Genomic DNA, 22,494 nt, shown 5'->3' with positions numbered 1-22,494 from the left:
TACAAAGCCCACTCGCCACGTCAAGGCCACCTATTTAGAGTGGGACCCTAACATCCCTAGCATAAAATGGCGTAGCACTGGGCGGCGACCACCACCGCCGCGACACCAGTGCCCGCAGGGGGAACGACCCACTGGCAGAGCGGCCCCCCAATGCCACTCAAACCAGTCCATAGGTCGCACCTCCCCACAGACACGGCGCCACGGCAGCAACGGACGCCGCACAGCACCACACCAGTGTGAACAGGATGTTACAGCACACTTACCATGCTCTCCCAGTCAAACTGGGAGGCTGCAAGGAAAGAAAAGGCCCATGTGTAGCTAACTACTACTTATATAGGGTTGGGCTGAGGGGGTGGGGAAGAGTGCAAACAACATGTTCAAAAAAAAAATTAAAAAATAAAATTAAAAAATATATATATCTTTTTTGTCACCTACGTATACTTTGTTCCTCATTTACCCGGTCTCCGTGCTGTCGGAGATAGAGGATTATTGTTCTTCTTGCATCAGCGCTAATACGCGCACAAACTGTTACAGTGGCCATTTATTTAGGAGCCTCCAGCACTCCCAAAACTGCTATTTGACTTTGTTAAAAAGTCTTGAGAATAAAATAAATTCGGGCTAGTGGGTTAACAATCTATTTCCCGCAACAGTGCAAATTTTATGTATATATTCTATGTACAATATAGGTCTTAATATTCTTTTAATATATTTTGTTAAGTCTGTGACAAGAGCCCTACCCAGACTATAGAACATCATCGAGACTATCATTCAATAAATGCAATTTATTTATTTATGTTTTAGACACTTCTTATTCCCTCTATTTTTTTCCTATTTCCCCTATACCTAGTAGGACTGCATCTTTTTCTGTTTTACTAAACTGTCTTATATTGACATAATAAGATTAGACTCCTAATGTAGAATGAGATCTACTGAAGCATTGAAAACCTAAAATGCCAATTGATTTCTTAAATCTCATTATTAGCAGCATAATAACCAATAGAATCATATACAAAAAAATAAGCATAAAAGGTGAATGACCAAACTGTTAACTTACATTCTTAGTAGGTACACACATGGGCGTTCCTTGTTTGAGTTGGCCAGCTTCCACAATCACCCCCATGACAATAGGATCTCGAGAATTAAAGATAAACTGAGGAAGGATTCTTATTTTACATGGAAATACAGCAATATGTCTATAAAAGGTGAAGAAAAAAAAAATGTTTGCTCTCCACGTTTATTTTTTTCCTAGCAGTGTCACATTTTAAGCCATACTCCTTACTGAAGCCATGCAAGTCATGAAAGCCAATTTCTGCCACAAATTACTCCAGAATTTTGGTGCATTTTTTAAAAGTAAATCTACCCTTATCAAAGAGGAGGAGGACTAAACATTAAGTACTTACTTGAACTCTTCTTGTTTCTGTTTCTTGTAATCCTGCCTATATTTAGTGAAGGCATCAAACAAATGATAGATGATTTCAGCACTAAAAATACGTACACCTAAACTATCAGCCATTTCTTGAGCTTCTCTTTCAATTCTTACATCGAAGGCTAAAATCACAGCATACCTATAAAAGAAAAGAAATTCATATGATGTAAGCAAAATAAAAGATTTTTTTTGTACCCACCGTAAAATCTCTTTCTCGTAGCCTTCATTGGGGGGGGGACACCTATACTGATTGGTATATGCTCTTGCCAATAGGAAAAATAAGTCTGCTCCTGCCTGGTAGGATTTACCCGCCCACTGGAAGTGAGGTAATCAGTTTTGTCACAAAGCAGTAGGAGAAGCGAAGAAATATGTCCGAAGGACCCTAGAAAATAATCCCAGATTTAAAAAACAAAAACAAAACAAAATAACCGGAAAGGAAGATCCGGACAAAAAAATAAAATTAAGAAGTGGGTTGGTGCGGTGTCCCCCAATGAAGGCTACGAAAGAGATTTTACGGCGAGTACAAAAAAAAAAAATCTCCTTTTCTCGGTCGCTCTTCATTGGGGGGACACCCATTACTGATGGGACGTACCAAAGCAGTCCTCTAGGGTGGGAATAACAACCACCAGAGAAAAGGAATTCAGTACAGAGATTAAACCCACTCGTCCGCAAGGCCTGTGGACGAGATACGGGGCCAGAGAAAACAGAGGCCCAGAAACTGAGCTCCTGGAAGAACCCCCATCCAGGAAGATGGACTAGGACGCCAAACGAAGGGATTGACCACTGAAGACGCTAACCTACGGTCCAGATAGAGAGCCAAGAAAACGGCGACTAGGAAGCCAGATGGACCGGAACTATCCCGGAAGGAGGCAGGAAATCAGCTAAAAAAAAAAAAAAAAAAAAAAAAACAGGGCTAGCCCGGCTGGAAAGCAAAAATTGAAAAAGGGGCATAACAAGAGAACCCCTTCCAGAATCAACTGACTCAAGAGAACATGGCGGAAAAACGCCAGGGAGAGCAGCGTACGCCTGAGTAGAAAAACGAGCACAGAAGGTGGAGACCAGAAAACCACTGGAGAAAGAAAGACTGAAACCGGCTGTAGAGAGGCTTGGTGCCTAAGATCAATGACCTGAACACCTGCAGACCCAAACCCCTTGTCCCAGGGGCCCGCCGCGAGCACTTGGGAGGCGAAAATAGCTCGACTGGTGTAAAACAGATGACCAGACTACCCTCCAACATGGGAGGACATGGACCTCGAAGGAGGAGACAGAATTTAATAACTGTCAAAAAAGGAGCGGAACGCCCTAGAAAGGGGCCGACATGGAAATTGGAGCCTCCGGAGACTCCTGGAAGACTTACACCTGAAGGCTAAGGAAACCCAACGTCCTCGAAACACTCTGGGTGACAAACTTCCATGTCGAGACAAGAAAAAGTACGGTACAGAAAGACCGCCCCACAAAAGGGATAGCGGAGAAGTCTGGGCAGGATCGCTACACATGCCCAAGACCTCAACGATCACTAAGTCCCAAAGAACGGGGAGGAGCTACCTAAAAAATAAGGCACGCCGCAGCATCCTAGGACAGTGTCCGAGACAAGGAGACTAACTGGTCCTGGGCCTCAGGGGTCCGTGTGGACCAGATCACTCTGAAGTAACGTCCCATCAGGACGGGAACGAAGGGGGAAACAAAAGGGACTCCCAAGTTCTGGGCACAGGAAGGTTACGCCAGAAGACTGTGGTGTCAGAGCAGCGAAACTGACAAAGGGAAGGATGAACCAGTGCCGAGGAAGGAGAGCAATGGAAGGACCCAGAAAACAGACGGTGGCTAGATCAACTGTCGTCGAGCCATACATGAATGCATAAACTCCTCCAACAGAGGAGAGTGCCAAGGCTGCATGAGAAGCCGTAGATAACCAAGAAACAGGAAGAGAATCAGGCCAAGATAGTGGGCAGTAAGCACAGAAGCATGTACAGCGAAAGGCTCTTCTGAATGCTCCAGCAAAAAAACAAGAGCCCAGCCAGATACCCCACCTATATCGTGGGAAAAAGAGAGATGGCTGCATATTCGCAGTAGGAAGCACCCAGCGAAATAGGAAAAAACAAGGGATGGTCGAGATGAAACTCAGGCACTGACTATGTCAAGTTCCCTGAACCCCATACCCAGAGGGAAGGGGATTGTAGAAGTGTGCCAGGTACTGAAGGAGCAGGGAAATGCCACCCAATGGCAACAGGACAAAGCACTGGGTGGATGTACGGAGGAGCCAATGTGAGTCCCCAGAGAGAACAAAATCCTGGACACTGGTGATGGGCAAGAATAAAAGGTCATGACTACGAATGCAAGTAAGAAGCACACACAGCAACCAACTGCGTAGAGAGGGACACCCAACAGCGTGAAGCCCTGGACCAGATAGGCGCCAACAGAGCCATCACGGCCGTGACTAAGGAAACAGAGCAGGCGCCTGAGCCACCCAGCAAAGGAAGCCAGGAAGATCCCTGGAGGCATAGGGGGGGTGCTGAACTGACTGTCGCCCATCAGGCTCCATGTCAAAAGAGAGGAGCTCAACCGCCGCAGACCTGTGGAAACAAAGATCACAGGAAGGCCCGAGGCCCACCCACCGACAGAAGGAAAAGTGTGCTCTACACGTGTAGAGGGACTTTAGCATATGTAGGGACACAGACATGGTTTCCTCACGACAGTAGCGGGGTACCAAGACTGCGGACACGAAAGAAACCACAGACATTCAAAAAAATCCGGCAGTATGGAAGATAGACTCAGCACCCAACAGTGTGTTACAAACATGCCCCTAGCAGGCCAACGTGGCACTCTTAGAAAGGGCAACAGAGAGCGCTGCTGTTGTTGTGAGAGGCCATGGAAACTGCAGGTTACACACCAAGACTGCAGGTTACACACCAAGACTGGTGTCACAGACACAAGAGATGTAGGATGTATGTGGGAAAGGAAACATGCAGACAGTCTGACTTACAGGTATAAAAGGTCCAATGAAGCCACAGACACACTGTGTGGAATTTCAACTGGAAAGTGAGTCACCGGGCTGCAGTCACGGGAGCGGCAAGAATGGGGGAGGTCACCTGGTGAAACGATGCAGACACCGCCTGGCTATATGGCATAGGGACCATGGCCACACCGGATCCCGCATCCAGAAACACTGAAAGTGGGTCACCAGCCAACAGCCGTGAGAGTGGCAGGCATGTAGAGAGGGACCTGGTAAAGTAGAGAATCCTATGAACCAGTATGCAGTGCATTGTACAGGGCAAGTAATGGGGTATCATGGGGTAACTTACTCGAAACTACACCTTGGCAGTGGGTTACCCGAACTTCCGGCCACGGCATGGGAGGTGTATGGTAGTTGACCCGAGGTAGTAGTAAACCATGCAGACAACCGTCTGGATCACTGGTATAGGATTCCTGAATGCACAGGACCACTCCTACGAACGCTCCCAGAAAGAGGGGTACTGGAGTGCGTCCGATGTAGGAGACCCAGGCTGGCTGACTGGCATCAGTCCCATGTTACTGCAGGGACCCTCATCCAGATTCCTCACACCACCAGTGAGGTACGAGAATCTGACTATACCCATGGCAGCCCTGAAAAGGGAAGACCGACAGCGGCGGAAACCGTGCGGACAACAGACTGAACAAGTACACTTCCAGGCACTAGCAAAAAGGGGATGCTCCTCCGTTGCATGTGGGAGGGAGGGGAGGCCTAGAAGCCATGGATAGTATCCCCGTCACCCTGGGAGAGTGGGAGAGGCTGAGAAGCCATGGATTGTATCCCCCGTCACTCCGTATAGGGTCCATAGGACACGTTGGTTCACTCCACACCTCCCACAGCAGTGGGGTACCGGAACTCCAGCCGCAGACACATCAGCCATGTGATGAGTGACAGCCGGCGGATAAAACCATGCAGACCACTGTCTGGCTTACTGGCATGGGTCCATGGTATACAACAAGTCACTCCATCAGACACCTCACACTAGCAGTGGGGTATTGAAATTCAGTCGCAGATGCGGCATGTGAGATGAGTGACAGGCGAGACTACTGTCTGCCATATTGATAACAGGTACAATCCCTGCGAAGACCTCGCACTGGATGTAAGGACCGTAGAACTAGCCGCAGATGTGGCAGCCGGTGGAGGAGAGATAGATTGCAAGTACAAGCACACTCCCTTGATGGGTGACCAGTGGACATGAGGAGGAACCGCAAAAGCGTTCGGCAGGAAAGACAATGCCCTTGCAAGGGCATTCGGCCAGTGCCATCCACGGTGGGGAGGGGACCGGATTCGGCCAATGGCAGACATGGTATGGCACCAAGCGGTAGAGAAGAACACTCACTGATGGGATCCCCAAAATATTCCAAGGGATCGTAAAATCCCTGTGAAAGACCAGCCACAGCAGATCGTAGAAGCTCCCTGACAACCAGACAATAGTTATGCCAGAGGCATACCTCAAGCTACTCAATGGAATTTGCCACAAGGACAAAAGCAAATAAAGGGGACCCCATATACAGTCCTTGGACTAGACAGCCATAGCAGCCAAAAAGCTGTAATAGCTATTAGAGGCCACTAGAGGGAGCAAGGAAGAAAAAATAGTGGCCTCAAGAGGGAGCTAGAGCACGCCCAAAAAGGCCCTTTTTATTTATATATTTTTATATATATAACGTTATTGAATAATGTGGAAGTAAGCATGGCGTGCAGGGTGCCCTGCAAAGTGCTGCCCACAAGAACTTATGTCCCATATGCAGGGACACTAACATAAATGCAGGCAGGGAAGCCCCTGGAGCAGCGACAGATCATAGCAGCAGTGCACTATAGAAGTGCCTACTAAGCAGCCGCACAGCTCGGAGGTAGGGAACAATAGCGGGCCAAGATAAAGGGCTCCCGCCGGCTACTGCCTTGGGGTCAGAGGCGCTTTCCTAACAGAGCGCCACCGACCCCGCAGCGGGGAAGGAGGGTGGAGCTAGACCCCGCAGTGTGAGGTGTATACCTCACTGGTCACGGCCCCTAGCAACACGGGAACCTTAGAGGAGGAGCTGTCTGACCTCTCGGCTAGCGTGTTGAGTCAGGGGAAAGAGAAAGGCAGAGCTATGTGCCGCCATGAGCTATGTGCCGCCATGAAGACGTCTGTTTCGTGGGCTAACCCACTTCGTCAGGACCTCCTGACGAAGTGGGTTAGCCCACGAAACAGACGTCCGTTGAGGGTGCACGGGAGTCCCCAGATGTCCGCTGACAGTATGCAAGGAACAGGTAATGCGATTCCTTAATGTTATGATGCCGGTGATTGCACGTGTTATACAATAATGGTACCAGCATTCCCTATATAGATATAGGGAGGTATATCAATTAGGTTATTTTGCATACTGTTATACTGTGCCAGTGATCGGCCTGGGATACCCATGCTATTTTGGGGGGGGGGGGGGGGTTTAGGGGTTAGGGGTTGCGTCCTTTTCTAATATTGTATACTTTGTATTTTTCTTGTGTTGAATAATAAAGATATCTTTTGATACTACTTGATTGTGGTTATTGGTGGGGGATAGCAAGTGTAGGTGTATATATATTCTGTTGTTTATTGCTATCTGCATTATATTGGACTGTTCAATAGGAGAGTGTAGGTGTTTTATATTTTACAACGCGAGGTAAGCAGGGGCAGCGGGGGACCTGGACCCTGGGTACAAGCTCCAGCCGCTAGCCGGTGGCGATAAGGGGTTGACGGACCACTCTTATGCACCATGCCCCTTTGTCGCATGTGGAAGATCAGGTAGTGCCATACTCCTGTTGCCCCAACTAGAAAAATAACAAAGGAAAAAGAACCTAAATAGACTTACTTAACTAGAAAACAATAAAATAAAAGACCAGGTCTGGGAGAGCTCCCAGACATGTGTCTTACACTAGCTAAAACTGATTACCTTATTTCCAGTGGACGGGTATATCCTGCCAAGGAGGAGCCAACTTTTTTTTCCTAGTGTCGGCGCCTCCTAGTGGCAAGAGCCTATACCCATCAGTATAGGTGTCCCCCCAATGAAGAGCGACCGAGAAATAAACTATTTGGTACTAAATATCTTTACATATCTATAAGGTGTAACTCTCCACTGACATTGCTGCATAAGAAAGGACAAAGGACAAATCACTTATGAAAATGAACAGTTATCAAGGTAATATACAGATTAACCACATCGTCCAAAGGTGGCAAAAATGTCCCCAATTTACTACTGTGTTTCCAACTACCTTTTATCAGGTTGTGGCACCATATTTGTGGCAAACACTACCTGCACCAGAATTTTCACAAAAAAGCCAAACACACACAAATACAACCTGACTTCTACACAAAAATCACCAGGAAACCCTAAAATGTCAAGTTTCTTCTTAATAGCTTATACAGGAGGGTCCCAAGTCTTGGATATGACTTTCTTCCTCAATAATGAAGGAGAAGGGAAAGCCCAACCAATTGAGCACACTGCTCCTTTATTATGTATTGTTTACAAATTGATGATTTTTGGTTAAGCTATTTTGTTATACTCTATATAATGGGAAAGGTGGTACTTTATTGGGGGTGTTTATTGACCTTTTAATTATATTAACTGTACAAAAAAGTTTACTATACAAAACTTACTGGGGATCATGCTCCAACATCACAGAAGCCTTCATGACATCTTTTTTATGTACAGGTCCTATATTAATTCCAGCATACTGTATAGGTGGGAAAAAAAAAGTATAAAAGTCAACACAAAAAACAACTACCGGTAACAAGCAATAGGTCACAGCTAAAATAAAAACTGCCAGCTATAACTATAACGGAGGACATTTACAAGTTTGCCATAGCTCACAAACCCACTAAAAAGGCATTAGAAATAAACAAGGGTTATGGTGTAATTTTTTTCATCTCTTACTTCTAACTCTTTACTGAGAAAGCTTATAGTAACTGCTCTCAATAGCCTAAAAGTGTTATGCCATAAAGATCTATGAAGGCAATGGGGGCGTTTTATCAAAACCTGTCCAGAGGAAAAGTTGCCCAGTTGCCCATAGCAATCAATCAGCCCGCTTCTTTCATTTTTAACAAGGCCTCTGCAAAATAAAAGAAGCATCTTAAAATCGGATTGGTTGCTATGGGCATCTGGGCAAATTTTCCTATGCACATGTTTTGATAAATCCCCCCCAATATCTTGTGGATATGGTATAAATGTCTAAAGCATGTCCCAACTCTGGGACACTCTCCTATCCCCCATCCCCACCTGGTGAAGCTGTTGCTACATCCAGGGGTCATAAAGGAACAAATCATCATGTGTTTATGCAGCTCTTGCCATTAATTTCTATGAATTTAATGGGAGTTATGGGGGGGGGGCACTTTTTATTAACAGTAAGACAAGCATGTTCAGCAAAAGATGTGAAGTGCATACAATGGGGCAAAAAAGTATTTAGTCAGCCACCAATTGTGCAAGTTCTCCCAATTAAAAAGATGAGAGGCCTGTCATTTTCATAATAGGTATACCTCAACTATGAGAGGCATAATGAGAAAAAAAAATATCCATAAAATCACATTGTCTGATTTTTTAAAATAATTTATTTGCAAATTATGGTGGAAAATAAGTATATGGTCACCTACAAACAAGCAAGTTTTCTGGCTCTCACAGACCTGTAACTTCTTTAAGAGTCTCCTCTGTCCTCCACTCGTTACCTGTATTAATGGCCCCTGTTTGACCTTATCAGTATAAAAGACACCTGTCCACAACCTCAAACAGTCACTCTCCAAACTCTACTATGGTCAAGACCAAAGAGCTGTCGAAGGACACCAGAAACAAAATTGTAGACCTGAACCAGGCTTGGAAGAATGAATCTGCAATAGGCAATCAGCTGGGTGTGAAATTAACTGTGGGAGCAAATATTAGAAAATGGAACACATACAAGACCACTGATAATCTCCCTCGATCTGTGGTCCACACAAGATATCACCCTGTGGTGTCAAAATGATCACAAGAACGGTGAGTACAAAATCCCAGAACCACACGGGGGAACCTAGTGAATGACCTGCAGAGAGCTGAGACCAAAGTAACAAAGGCTATCATCAAGAAACACACTACGCCGCCTGGGACACAAATCATGCAGTGACCGACGTGTCCCCCTGCTTAAGCCTGAAGTTTGCTAGAGAGCATTTAGATGATCCAGAACAGGATTGGGAGAATGTCATATGGTCAGATGAAACCAATGTTGAATGACCTCAGCCACAGCATTGCTGTTGTTGGATCTCCATTCCATTCCACCTCAGTTTAGAAACATAGTCTGTAAAATCTTGGTCTTAGCCAAATTAATTATAACTCGCCACTGGAAATCTCCTGTACCCCCGACTATCAAAGAACTTAGCTCAACGTTAAATCATTCTTACGCTTGCGAGAGAGCAATGGCCTATAACACTGGGGCAATCCCCTCTATGGAAAAAATGTGGGAGCCTTGGGTACGGTCTACTTTCGCCCAGCCTGTGCCATAATGACCCTCGGAACTACACGTCCTTGTTTTGTTTTGTAGTAATCCACAACATTGAAGAGTCCGACACCATATACTTCATACGCTCCTTGACATATTTAGCATAGCAAAATTGTGCAGATGCTCGCCTTACCTGTTCATTTCCTCTCTGCTCCTTCCCTCCCCACCCTCCTCCTACTTTGCCCAACCACCCATCCCCCACTCAGTTACATGACAGTTTTCTAGTTATTGTTCTTTGTTATCCAGCGAAGATACTTGATTGGCACCATACTATGTGATCATAGGTTTCATGGTCTCTCTTGATGGCATTTCACATGTCCGTCCGGAGCTGGACATATCCTTGTTAGACAATATGCATGTCATGTGCTATTCTTTACATGTATCTTATGCTTGTTGTTTATTATCATACAATGTGAAAATTTCAATAAAAAAGTATTGAACCAGAAACCAATGTTGAACTTTTTGGTAAAAACTCAACTCGTCATGTCAGGAGAAGAAAGAATGCTGAGTTGCATCCAAAGAACACCATATCTACTGTGAAACATGGGGGTGGAAACATGGGGGTGTGTTTTCTGCCAAGGGACCAGGACGACTGATCCATGCAAAGGAAAGAATGAATTGGGCCATGTATCACGAGATTTTGAGTGAAACCTCCCTCCATCAGCAAGGGCATTGAAGACGAAATGTGTCTGGGTCTTTCAGCATGACAATGATACCATACACACCACCCGAGCAACGAAGGAGTGGCTCCGTAAGAAGCACTTCAAGGTCCTAGCCAGTTTCCAGATCTCAAGCCCCCCAGAAAACCTCCGTGTTGCCCAGCCCCAAAACATCACTGCTATAGAGGAGATCTGCATGGAAGAATGGGCCAAAACACAAGCAACAGTGTGTGAAAACCTTGTGAAGACTTACAGAAAATGTTTGACCTCTGTCATTGCCAACAAAAGGTATATAACAAAGTATTGAGATTAACTTTTGTTATTGACCAAATACCTATTTTCCACCATCATTTTCAAATAAATTCTTTGAAAATCAGACAATGTGATTTTATGGATTTTATTTTCTCATTATATCTCTCATAGTTGAGGTATACCTATGATGAAAATTACAGGCTTCTCTAATCTTTTTAAGCAGGAGAACTTGCACAATTGGTGGCTGACTAAATACTTTTTGCCCCACTGTATGTTCCCAACGTGTTACCGATCGATTGTACATAATTTCAGTTTATAAAAGATTTGAGAGGAAATACAAACAGATGAACCTGTGTGAGGTGCTCATTGTTATAAATGCTATTACATGGAATTGCAGATCTATCAAGTAACCTTTCATATCACTAGGTGTCATCTGTCTGTTCCCCTAAAGATATTTATACCAGTGAAGCTACAGAGCTCTACTTCTTGGATTCAGGAATCTACTTAGATTACAGGGAACCTGTCAGATTGTTTGACACATTAACTAATCACAGTGCCAGATACTGGTAAAAAGGAGATTTTTTATACTTACTGTAAAATCTCTCTCTAGGAGGATCCATTGGGGGACACAGGAACTGTTGGTATATCTTGTTGCCACTAGGAGGCTTACACTAGGCCTTAAAAAAAAGAGTGGTAAAACTTGGTGAACGTGTGCAAGGGCGACCAAGTGGCCCCCTTACAGAGCCAAAGCCCTATTGGAAACCACCCAAGAGGCCCCAACAGAGCCCTTAGAACGATAGGCCTCTGATATGGCAGACTGGATACACGAGAGATGGTCGCTTTAGAAGTCGCCCTTGCACACGTTCACCAAGTTTTACCAGGTGCACACTTCTACGTCGTCTGATGCCAGTTTGGGGCGTAAAGTGTTGCAGGCGGCGGTGGCTTTGCCATCCGCCTGAATTCTGATTGGGTATGGTTTTCTCACCCCGGGGACTGCTTTGGTACGTCCCATGGTTCCTGTGTCCCCCCAATGGAGCTGGTCAAGAAAAGGAGATTTTTTTTACTTACTGTAAAATCTCTTTCTCGGAGGATCCATTGGGGGGGGGGGGGGGGGGGGGACAGAGAACCCACCCACTGTTTCTTAGTTTGTTTTCTGGGTTGACCAATTCCTGTCTGTTGACTGTTTCGCTTGTGGATTTTCATTTTTGGCTTGACCATCTTTGACTTTTCTGTTCGTTTCCTCCTCCTGTTTTGGGACTAAACTGTTTAGCTCAGAATCAGTGGGCGGGGTATATCCTGCCAGGAGGGGCCGACCTCCTTTTTTTAATAAGGCCTAGTGTCAGCCTCCTAGTGGCAACGAGATATACCCACGGTTCCTGTGTCCCTCAATGGAGCCAATCGAGAAAAGCACCTTCACAGGAATAACATTAGATATGAAATTTTATAAATGTATGCTAATGAGCTGCAAGTGCCCACAAGGTTGGGCGATCGCAACATTTTCATCCCCTAAAGCAAAATTAAATGCTGGAGGAGAAGGCAGCAAGCAGCCACAGGGGATGGAAAGAGTCTTACCTGGTGCTATGATTAGTTACACTATATAAAACCATCCAACAGATTCCCTTTCAAACACAAGTAGGGAGCAGGCTCTGAGAACACCATTTGCAACTACATATAGTGAGCTCCTGGAAAGAACAGGTTTCCATGCAGACAGATATTTACTTGTTTTTATTATTACAGACAGGGTGTAAATATAGAAAACTTACTGGCACTTCTGATGTTTTCAGGAATTCAAGCAGTGCCTCTAAGGAGCCCAAAGTGGATGCTTGCACATAAACTCCCTTTTCTTCCAGCTTGATGGCATTCAGTGTCTGCTTAAGCTCATGGATGAGCTCATCCTTACAAAAGACACAAAGGTCACAATTTTTAACATTTCCTCTGAGAAACAAAAAAACCTTCTGAAAGTCACAGATTGATAAAGTGAATATTTATGAACAAAACTTACTCTCAGGACTGGGATTTCATCATCCTTATGAGCAACCAAAAGTGGCAAACCTGCCAAGGTTTTCTCTAAGTCCTTGCCTAAGATCTTCACTCCCTGAGCAGCAAGCACCTCTTTGTGCTTCTCATACTGATTCTGAGAAAAAAAAAAAAAAACAAGACGTCATCAACCCTACTTTTCTATTTTACTCACTAAACATAGTGCTATGAAGTACATACTTCCCTAAGTCTACTAATGGTGCAGCACCACAACAGAGGCAGAAAGCATACAAAAAATAAAATTACGTTAAGTTACCTTTACTCTTAATTCTTTCATAGGAGGAGGAAGCAAAAGTCCTCTGATTTGTGTGACAATTGGACCTTCTACACCAGGAACAATAACAGTATCCCCTTCTCTTAGTCGACCATTGATCAGAATCACATCAATAGTAGTACCCATGCCGGGAAGAGCTTTTACCTAGTGAAGTAAAAAAATGTAATCTGCATAGACAGAAATAAGATCTTATTCAAGAAAAAGGCAAGAAGTAGGCGATTCACTTACCTCCATTACTTGAGCTCTCAGCTCTTCTGAGTGGGCCAGCCTTTTACTAAGCATGGTCTGAGTAAGATCAACAAGGAGGGAGATTAAATTGCCCATGCCATCTCCACTGTGAGCAGAGGTTGGGACCAAAGACACAAAAGTGCGTGGATCTTTATTTTCATAAAACAAAGCAGCATTCAGACCCTTAAAGGCAAGAATTATATTTAAATTCAGGGTTATTAAACATTACAACTTTTTTAACATTACAAGCTTTATATACTGGTTCAATGTGTCACTTTCTCTGGGAACACAGTAGAACCTAGTGTGTTGACCCATTTGATACTTAAGACCTAGGGGGAAATTTATCAAAAGAGTGGCGAAGTTGCCCATAGCATTCAATCAGTTCTTTTATTTAAAAAAAAAAAAAAAAAAAAAAAGGACTCTAAGAAAAACAAGAAGCGATCTGACTGGTTGCTATGGGCAACTGGACAACTTTTCCTCTGCACAGGTTTTGATAAATCTGCCCCCAAATGTTTACACTATATACATTCTTCAGTTATGTCCACAGGAACAGGCACAGAGTAGAAGATATTTCATGTGCACTAAAAAGAATAAATTAGCACTAAAGGTGCCCATACACCTTATAGTAAAGTCAGTCGAAGCTGTTCAGTAGAGCTAAGCTGGAGCCAGAGCTGTCTGGATGTGGCTTACCCTTCCCCATGCTGAACAATTGGGAGTATCGGGAGGGATAACTGTTTTCTGACAAGTAGTGAAAATGTATGGGCACCTTTACCAATCTGATAAGCCCTTCAGGGATGAATCTATTTTTATCAATAGTAAGTCGGTGATAGTATATTAATTCATTTGTCATAGATTTACTGACAAGTGACTACATATTCATTTGTTAATAAACATAACGCACTTGAGATAAAACCTGGTTATCCATAAAATGTATTTTTTCTTTGTATTAACTTATTCACCTGTTGTGCAAATTCCACAATAATGGCCTTAGTGCGCTCTTCAAACTCATCCTTCGTATTTTTCTTTTGTTTCTTTAATGTAGCGCCAACATCAGTTTCTGGACTTTTCTTCCAGTCATACAGCCTATCAACCTGTAAAAAGCATCTGCATTAGTAGGATGTGAAATTTTTCATAGACCTGAACACTAATCCGAGCCATAATTTATAACAGAACAGAAAAAAATGGTTTAGAAGAAAAAGGGTTCTTTACCTTGTTTAGAGCTACAATAAAAGGACACTTCTTAGTCTTCAACAAATTTAAAGATTCAATGGTCTGTGGCTCCAACCCATGCATGATATCTACTACCAGGATGGCAATGTCACATAAAGAGCTTCCACGATTCCTCAGGTTACTTAATATGTAGAAAACAATACAGTAAGACTACTTTAACCTTATAATAGTAAGGCTTAAAGACACAAAGAAATTGAATCATGGCAAACACTTAATTTGGAAGATCCATCAGACATGTTTTCATAAATATTTTCAACTAAGGAAGTACACTAGCATCATAGAAGACAAAACAGAAAATAAGTATATAAAGGGGTTGCATAAGATTCAATACAAGTCTGCTTTATTCCAGAAAAAGAGCCCTATGGGTATTGTAGCTATTCATTATTTTGGAGGAAAGTAATACAGGGTAAACATTAGATATTTGAACACTCTTACGTTTAAGAATCTTATCATAGCTGGAGTAAAAGTACATTTTAATAAAAGTTTAAATAGGTTGGTAAGAAGTTACCTGAAAGATTCGTGACCAGGAGTATCAATGATGAGCATTCCTGGAATCTTAATGTTCTCTTTATCAAACTGAATTAAAGACGAAATTTAAAGAACAACTGATTACAGAATGAATATTATTCAATAACAAATATGGACGTGTTTTGCCCAATGTTAACATTGTAATTTGGAGAGGATTTAAAGTAGTACTCACATTTTTAACCATTTTCGTTTGTTCTTTTATAGCATCCAATGGGACATTGGTTGCGCCAATTTGCTGAGTGATACCTCCAGCTTCACTGTCTTGCACATGAGTATGACGTAACTATGAAGTTAAAACAAATTGTACTAATGTGAACATAATAGGACATAGATTAAATGAGAACTACCAATGGCGTTTCAGGAAAATAATGGCTAAACTAAAATAAAGTACAGTACAAGTTGCAATTCCACTTCCTCACCATCTCTCTCTCTCTCACCATAAAAGGAAATAAGACTGGCAGTCACTGCTATTTAAAAGGGGTTGTCTAGCAGATTACAAAAAATACTAAACAAAATAAGCACTACTTTCCTCACCAATCCCCTGCTGCTCCAATGCTCACAAGATCGCCAATGATCTGGTCTCAGCGAAACCCAACGAAAATAGCTGGAAATGCCCACTCAACCCAAACACTAGCTATTTCCATCAATTCTGTGTAAAAAAGTATGATACCAGTAATTGGTGAACAGCAGGGACAGTGAATTTTGGAAAAGGCAGCAGGGGATCAATTATGTGAGTAATGCATATTTTAATTCATTTTAATAATAATATATGCCTTTATTTAAAAAAAAAAAAAATATATATATATATTATCCAGCTGATCAAACCCATTAGCACAGGAGACAATGATTATCATTTGGACCTTTTTTCAGCAACAGCAAGAGAGGAAATGAGATTTAAGAAAACCATGTTTCCAGCACATCCATTATTGACACCTGTTTCTATGATCCAAATGGCATTCTCCTCCATTAGGTTTTAAATGGGCACTGTCAGATACAAAAAAACTTTTGATATGTTGTAAAGCATGTAAACCAATAGGTTTTGCAATTTCTTTCATTAGAAAATTTTCAGTATTTCATACTGAAAAAGCCAGTCACACATACTAGTCATACTAGTCCTGCTGTGTCCATGCATCATCACCTAAGTCATGGACACACCTCCTTGATTGACAGCTGTGCGCGCAGGGCTCACAGCTAGAGGAAAAATCCTCCCACTGTCAGCTTGTGTCCCGCTACTGTCAGTGAGGACAAGCTGGGAGTTGTAGTTTTGCTAATGCTAGGGGAGATGTGAGCAGACAGCATACTGAGGGAGGGGGCGGAGACCTGCACAGTGAGGCCACGCTTTAAGTCTCTTTGCAAAAGGAAATATTACAGAAACAATATTTTAAAACTTCTGACTGATTGTTATACTCTGAAACCTGACTCACAATGACAATCCTGGCTCCATTAAAAATGTGGTGTTGCACCCCTGCAGAATGCATTAATTCTTAGCTGCAATACAGTACATAAGGGAAGGTACATAGGTTATTACAGGAATGCCAATATCCTGGCTACTTTTCCCTCAGCCACACTAAAACTTCTGGCACAAGATATAAGAGTCAATGGGGGAGATTTATCAAAGGATTTAGACTGGTTTTTCCCCATCTAAATTTGTCGCACAGAAAGTCGCAGTCTAAACGTGTATGACTTTTGCTTTAGAACATGATGCATTCTAGTCTATTTTAGACAGATGCATTGGTGCTGAATTTATCAAAAGCGACTTTTCAGCGACAAGTTGCATCGGCTGAAAGTACGCCGAAATGTCAGACCATGCTAGAGCAGGTTTAAATGCAGTCTAAAGCATAGATCCCAAAGTCTAAGCACAGAATTTATCAAGAGCCGTGCGCCTTTTGATAAATTAGGCGCACAATAGACCGGCCTAACCCTCTGTAGTTTGGTCTATATTGATGCGGGAAATAGACAGCTTTTATGGCGTCCTGCGTTTTGTAATGTAACTGCACCGAATAATAAATACATTTTTCACCGCAGAAGCGAGACTGAACTGTAAGTGCCCCCCTTCTTTGTTTCTGTTGGATTGTTTGCTACTGTGGCTACAAGCTGGAGCACACAGATAAGTTCGCCATGTGTTGTAGCTGCAATATCAGTCACTGCTATCTGGACTCTGCTATTGACCAACAGGAGCTATCACAGTTAATAGACAGTGCCAATCTCTATGTCTTTCTGTGCCAGATAAAGAACTTACCTTGTCAAGAATTTTTGTCTTTCCTGTGTCTACATGCCCAAGAACACAAATAACTGGCGCCCGTAGAACTTGAGTGTTTATGGTTTTTTGGTTGTCCAAACGTCGTTTCTAAAAGAAGACAAAACAGCCTTAGATAACCCAGTGCTAGCTTATCCTTAACTTGCACATACATTTGGAAAGTCTTCAGACCCAGTCCCTTTTTTGCACATTTTGCCATGTTGCTGCCTTGTGCAACAATCAACAAAATTCAAGGCTGTCCATCTTCACCGGGAGGCCCTCTTCTCCACTCCGTGCCGGCCCTGGACTAGTGACGTTGCCCTGACGACGACACGCAGGGACGTCATGGATGTCTTCTGCGCACGAACGTCCCTGTGAGTCGTCGTCAAGGCAATGTCACTAGTCCGGGGCCGGCCCGGAGCGGAGAAGAGGGCCTCCCGGTGAAGATGGACAGCCCAGAACGACTAACCCTCCCCACCAGACGGCCCCTGCAGCATAGATGGCCTGGACCAGCTCACCCTTCCTTCCCACCAAGTGGAGGTGAGTAGAAAACTAAAGGGGGGGTCTGGATGATAACGAAGGCCGCAGTGGTCTTCAACCTGCGGACCTCCAGATGTTTCAAAACTACAACTCCCAGCATGCCCGGACAGTCGATAGCTGTCCGGGCATGCTGGGAGTTGTAGTTTTGCAACATCTGGAAGTCCGCAGGTTGAAGAAGACCACTGATGAAGTGAATGACAGCCGGTGATGATGGGGGGGGGGGGATGATGACAGGCTGATGATTATGGGAGTGTTAATGACGGGGGTCTGGATGAGGACAGGGGGGGGGGGGGGGGGGGATGATGGATTTCCCACCATAGACTTATAGTAGAGTCAACTTTTCCTGGGTTTTCGGGGTGAAATTAGGTGTCTTGGCTTATATTCGGGTCGACTTATACTTTACTATATACAGTACCCTTAATCTGGACTCAAGAACAGTCCAGAAGTAGCTTCTTTCTGACCCCTCTGCCATAAAGTCCAGGTTGGTGGACTTTTGCAGCGATAGTTGACCTGGAAGTTTCTCCCATCTGCAGACAGGTTCTAAGTAACCTCCTCTACCAAGGCCCTTTACCACAGCAACAGTGGTCTTGAGAACTTTCAGCGCAGCAGACATTTTTCTGTACTCCCTTTCTTCGGCAGGCAGTGACGCCCCCCTCCGCTTGATTGATGGGCCGCGTCATTGTTCCGCTCACTGAACAGACGGAGCAGAGCGATGAAGCTGCCCATCAATCAAGCGGAAGGGGCGTCGCTCCCGGCCGAAGAAAGGGAGTAGATGAGAAGAGCTCCCCGCCCAGGTGACTATTTACTGCAGCGGCGGGGACTAGTTTATAACTTCATATCTTCACCATCCCTGGGGGCAGGAGCATCCCCCGGGAATGGTGAAAATAAAGATTTTACCCTATATAACGCTTTGCCAAGCGTTATATAGGGTAAAATCTGATGATTGGTTCCCTTTAATGAGCAAAGGGATTCTGAGATTGTTCTTTTGCGACATGTACATTAGTGGTAAATTTTTGTTGAAATGCATTTGTTGTGAAAAACTCAAAATATTTATTAAATATTTTTCCTCCAACTGCATTTTTTTTTTCTTTTCTTCTTTGCAGCTGAACTTTTTATTGGTAACATTTTTGAAAAATATGCTACCTTTTGATACATTTTATTTCACATTTTGGACCAACATTTTAGATTTTTGTGCTTTGTTTGTTTTATTACTATGGTGCTCCCCGTGTGGGATAAATAACACTCATTTTATTGTAGAAGTCATTACAAACATGGCAATACCTATTATGTATAGGTTTTTTAGGTTTGATGATTTAATACTTTTCTTTTAATACTTTTTACCCATTTTACAATGCTGCAGCACATCTGTACTGCAGCACAGCATAACGGGCAGTATTACAATGACACTCAGCCTGTGATATCCAGTCAATGGCTGGACCTCACAGGGTTTTGTACTTGGCAGACAGGAGGCCATCAGCTGGCTTCCTGCTGCCATGGCAACTATCGGCACCCTGCGATCGCATCGCAGGGCCACTGATGGAGGAACCACAATGTCATCCTATAGATTGCCATGGTCAGTACTGAGCACGACATCTATGGGGTTAATGCTACAGAGACCAGCATGATCTTGGTCTTGGCAGCTGCGGTGGCTGTGATTAAAGGCTGGGTTCTGCCGTCAATCTCCTATGTTGCGTCCTGGAACACAGGTAAATCAATAGAACATATGCATGTGTCTTTTTCCAGGATTGTATCCAGAGATTGGACGTATGCATACATCCAATAGCAGGAAGGGGTTAATACATTTTCAAAAATTTCTAAAATTCAGTTTTCACTGCCATTATGGGGTCTGAAAACTTTTTGAATGCATTGCAAACAGCAATAGATCCAGATGAGAGCAATAGGTTTATATTAATAATAATAGTCTTTATGTGCTGATTTTAAACCTAAAAAATGGATGGTAAAGAGTGATCTCTTAATTCAAAACATAAATGTACATAACAGTATAACAAATCAATGTAAACATAAGCAAAATAAAGACAATCATAAATACCTCTATTCGTCTCTTTGCCTTATCATAGACCCGTTCTTCTTTGGTGCGATCATCATCAGAGTCAGACTCAGACTCAGAGCTCTGTTCTACAACAGGCTTCTTCTCAGCTGGTTTGGATGCAGTAGAATGAAGCTCCTTTGGCTTCTCATCTGCAGATTTTTCATCATCGCTGCTATCCCCTTCATCATCATCATCCTCTTCCTCACTGTCTGCATCATGCTCTTCGTCCTCATCATCCTCGTCTTCATCCTCATCCTCCTCTTCATTTTTCTCCTGAACCTCTATGTGAACAGTTTTTGGATCTGTCAAGGAAAGAAAACTAGTTTTACTTTGGACAAAGAAGATGCTCAAATGTTTTTTGGTTAATGTATTTGGGCATTTGCATTTCTAAGGTTAGACTCAGCTGCTAAAGAGCTGTTGTGGGTTTTCAGTTCGGACTGTGCAGCAAATTTACAGTAAAAAATAAAAAACACAAGAAACAACACAAAACAAAAAGTACATTCTGTCACAATTATTCTGCAGCATAGTTAAGATCCTGCAGCATGCCCAAGTTGTGGTTTTGCAATTAATTTTCATCCTCTGCCACTACAAGAAAGGTGAAATCTTCAATTCAATGCACAACTGTCATGATTTCTGAGCTCTATAAACCTAAAAACAGTCCGTGAACTGGGTTTATTATGACAAAACACCGTTACTTTTGCCTCCTTTATAGCTAGTTTTATGATCCTAAAATGCGCTTTTTTGTACAGCCACCAACAGTCGGATAAGCGTGGCCATGGTGTTCTGAATGCTCTCTCCTTTCCTTTAGTTCTGAGACATCTGTGACATAATTACATATCTGCCCCCACAGAGCAGACGTGCTGTATGCTCTGGTCACTAAAGGTAGAGAACTCTGCCTCTAGCATTTCAGAGGCATTGGGAGCAGGAACGCTTTGGGTTTGGGAGTGAGCGGTCAGTTAGGGAACCCGCTAACGGCATGTAGGAGCGCTACAGGGCGTATGCGCTGGTATTTGTGAGTCACTCACACTTCTGACCCAGCACTGAATGAAAGTAGATAGGTGTGGCATCCACAGGTCATAGCAAACCCCTTGCCATGCCTAACCGACTGTCGGTGGCTGTACAAAAAGTAAATTTTTTATGCTTACCGTAAAATCTCTTTCTCGGAGGATCCATTGGGGGACACAAACCATGGGTATATGCTCTGACGCTGCGCTGACACTAGGCAAAAAATAAAGTTCGGCTCCTCCCGGCAGGCTATGCCCCGCCTACTGTCCCTGAGCTCATCAGTTTAGTCTCAAAGCAATAGGAGGCAACCGACAAAAAATAAATAAAAAAAAACAAAAAAAAAAACAGCAAAAGTCCGAGAGAAGCAGACAAAAGAAAAAAAAACAAATCACCTCTCGGACAGAACAAACGAAAAACTCTACCCAAACTGTGGGTGGGTGCTGTGTCCCCCAATGGATCCTCCAAGATTTTATGGCAAGCATAAACTGTGGGACGTACCAAAGCAGTCCCCGGGGTGGGAAGAAAAATATTCAACCCAAAATCAAGCAGAGGAGGATGCTACTGCCGCCTGCAACCCCTTGCGGCCCAAACTAGCATCAGCCGACGCAAAAGTATGTACTTGATAGAACTTTGCAAATGTATGCAAGGACGACCAGGTGGCCGCCTTACAGACATGCAGGGCCGAAGCCCTATTACGGAGAGCCCAAGAAGCCCCAACAGAACGCGCCGTCAACCGAAAGGGTGGCACCTTGGCCTTGCGGCGGTACGATTCCGAAATGGCCGAGCGAATCCACCGGGCAATGGTCGCTTTGGAAGCAGGAAGACCCTTACGACTACCCTCAGGAATCACGAAAAAGGAGTCCCCCTGGCGAAAAGAGGAGGTGACCGACAGATAAATCCGGACTGCCCGGACCACGTCAAGGGTGTGAAGAGAACGCTCCTTGGCATTGGCAGGAGAAGGACAAAAGGAAGGAAGAATGAGCTCCTCGTTGATATGAAAAGAGGTAACTACCTTGGGCAGGAAGGAGGGAGGTGGGCGGAAAACTACCTCATCCTGATGAAGCACCAAAAAGGGGGGGGGAACGGCAGGAAAGTTACGCCAGTTCCGAGACCCTCCGGACAGTGATGGCAATGAAAAAAGCGACCTTCCACGAGAGAATACAAAGGGAGGCATCCCTAAGGAGCTCGAAAGGAGCCTCCCTCTCAAGGCTCCAAGCACCAGATTGAGATCCCATGGAGGTGTGGGAGACCGAAAAGAAGGAGCCATGCGGGCCACACCCTGTAAAAAGGTGTGGACATGGGAATTCGAGGCCAACTGGCGTTGGAAAAGGATAGAGAGAGCAGACACCTGACCATTAAGAGAACTTAGGGTCAAACGTTGATCCAGCCCTGCCTGAAGAAAGGCAATAAGGCATGGAAGGGAAAAAAGGACCGGAGAAAAGTCTTGCTCCTCGCACCACTGAAAAAATAAGCTTTCCAGGTGCGGTGGTAAATCCTGGCCGAGGAAGGTTTGCGTGCCCGAAGCATGGTACGAATAACCCCCT

At 43.9% G+C, this 22,494-nt stretch overlaps 1 protein-coding gene across 1 annotated transcript in view; it reads right to left on the bottom strand.

Moving 5' to 3' along the window:
* The window catches only part of EIF5B (eukaryotic translation initiation factor 5B), an 87,053-nt gene that overhangs the window by 8,952 nt on the left and 55,607 nt on the right, over positions 1 to 22,494 (bottom strand). Inside the window, exons 10-22 of the mRNA XM_056555962.1 lie at positions 19,946 to 20,247; positions 17,359 to 17,466; positions 15,292 to 15,402; positions 15,100 to 15,167; positions 14,571 to 14,712; positions 14,321 to 14,452; positions 13,362 to 13,544; positions 13,116 to 13,277; positions 12,825 to 12,956; positions 12,586 to 12,717; positions 8,047 to 8,123; positions 1,401 to 1,565; positions 1,055 to 1,193 (exon numbers count right to left, since the gene is read on the bottom strand). Of these exons, the coding sequence (XP_056411937.1) occupies positions 1,055 to 1,193; positions 1,401 to 1,565; positions 8,047 to 8,123; positions 12,586 to 12,717; positions 12,825 to 12,956; positions 13,116 to 13,277; positions 13,362 to 13,544; positions 14,321 to 14,452; positions 14,571 to 14,712; positions 15,100 to 15,167; positions 15,292 to 15,402; positions 17,359 to 17,466; positions 19,946 to 20,247 (1,853 nt within the window). The remainder of the gene's footprint in view (positions 1 to 1,054; positions 1,194 to 1,400; positions 1,566 to 8,046; positions 8,124 to 12,585; positions 12,718 to 12,824; positions 12,957 to 13,115; positions 13,278 to 13,361; positions 13,545 to 14,320; positions 14,453 to 14,570; positions 14,713 to 15,099; positions 15,168 to 15,291; positions 15,403 to 17,358; positions 17,467 to 19,945; positions 20,248 to 22,494) is intronic.

This window comes from Hyla sarda, chromosome 2 (genome assembly GCF_029499605.1).
Source record: "Hyla sarda isolate aHylSar1 chromosome 2, aHylSar1.hap1, whole genome shotgun sequence".
Taxonomy (NCBI): Eukaryota; Metazoa; Chordata; class Amphibia; order Anura; family Hylidae; genus Hyla; species Hyla sarda.
Note: the sequence above shows the minus strand (reverse complement) of the source record. Positions and strands in the feature narration are given on the sequence as shown.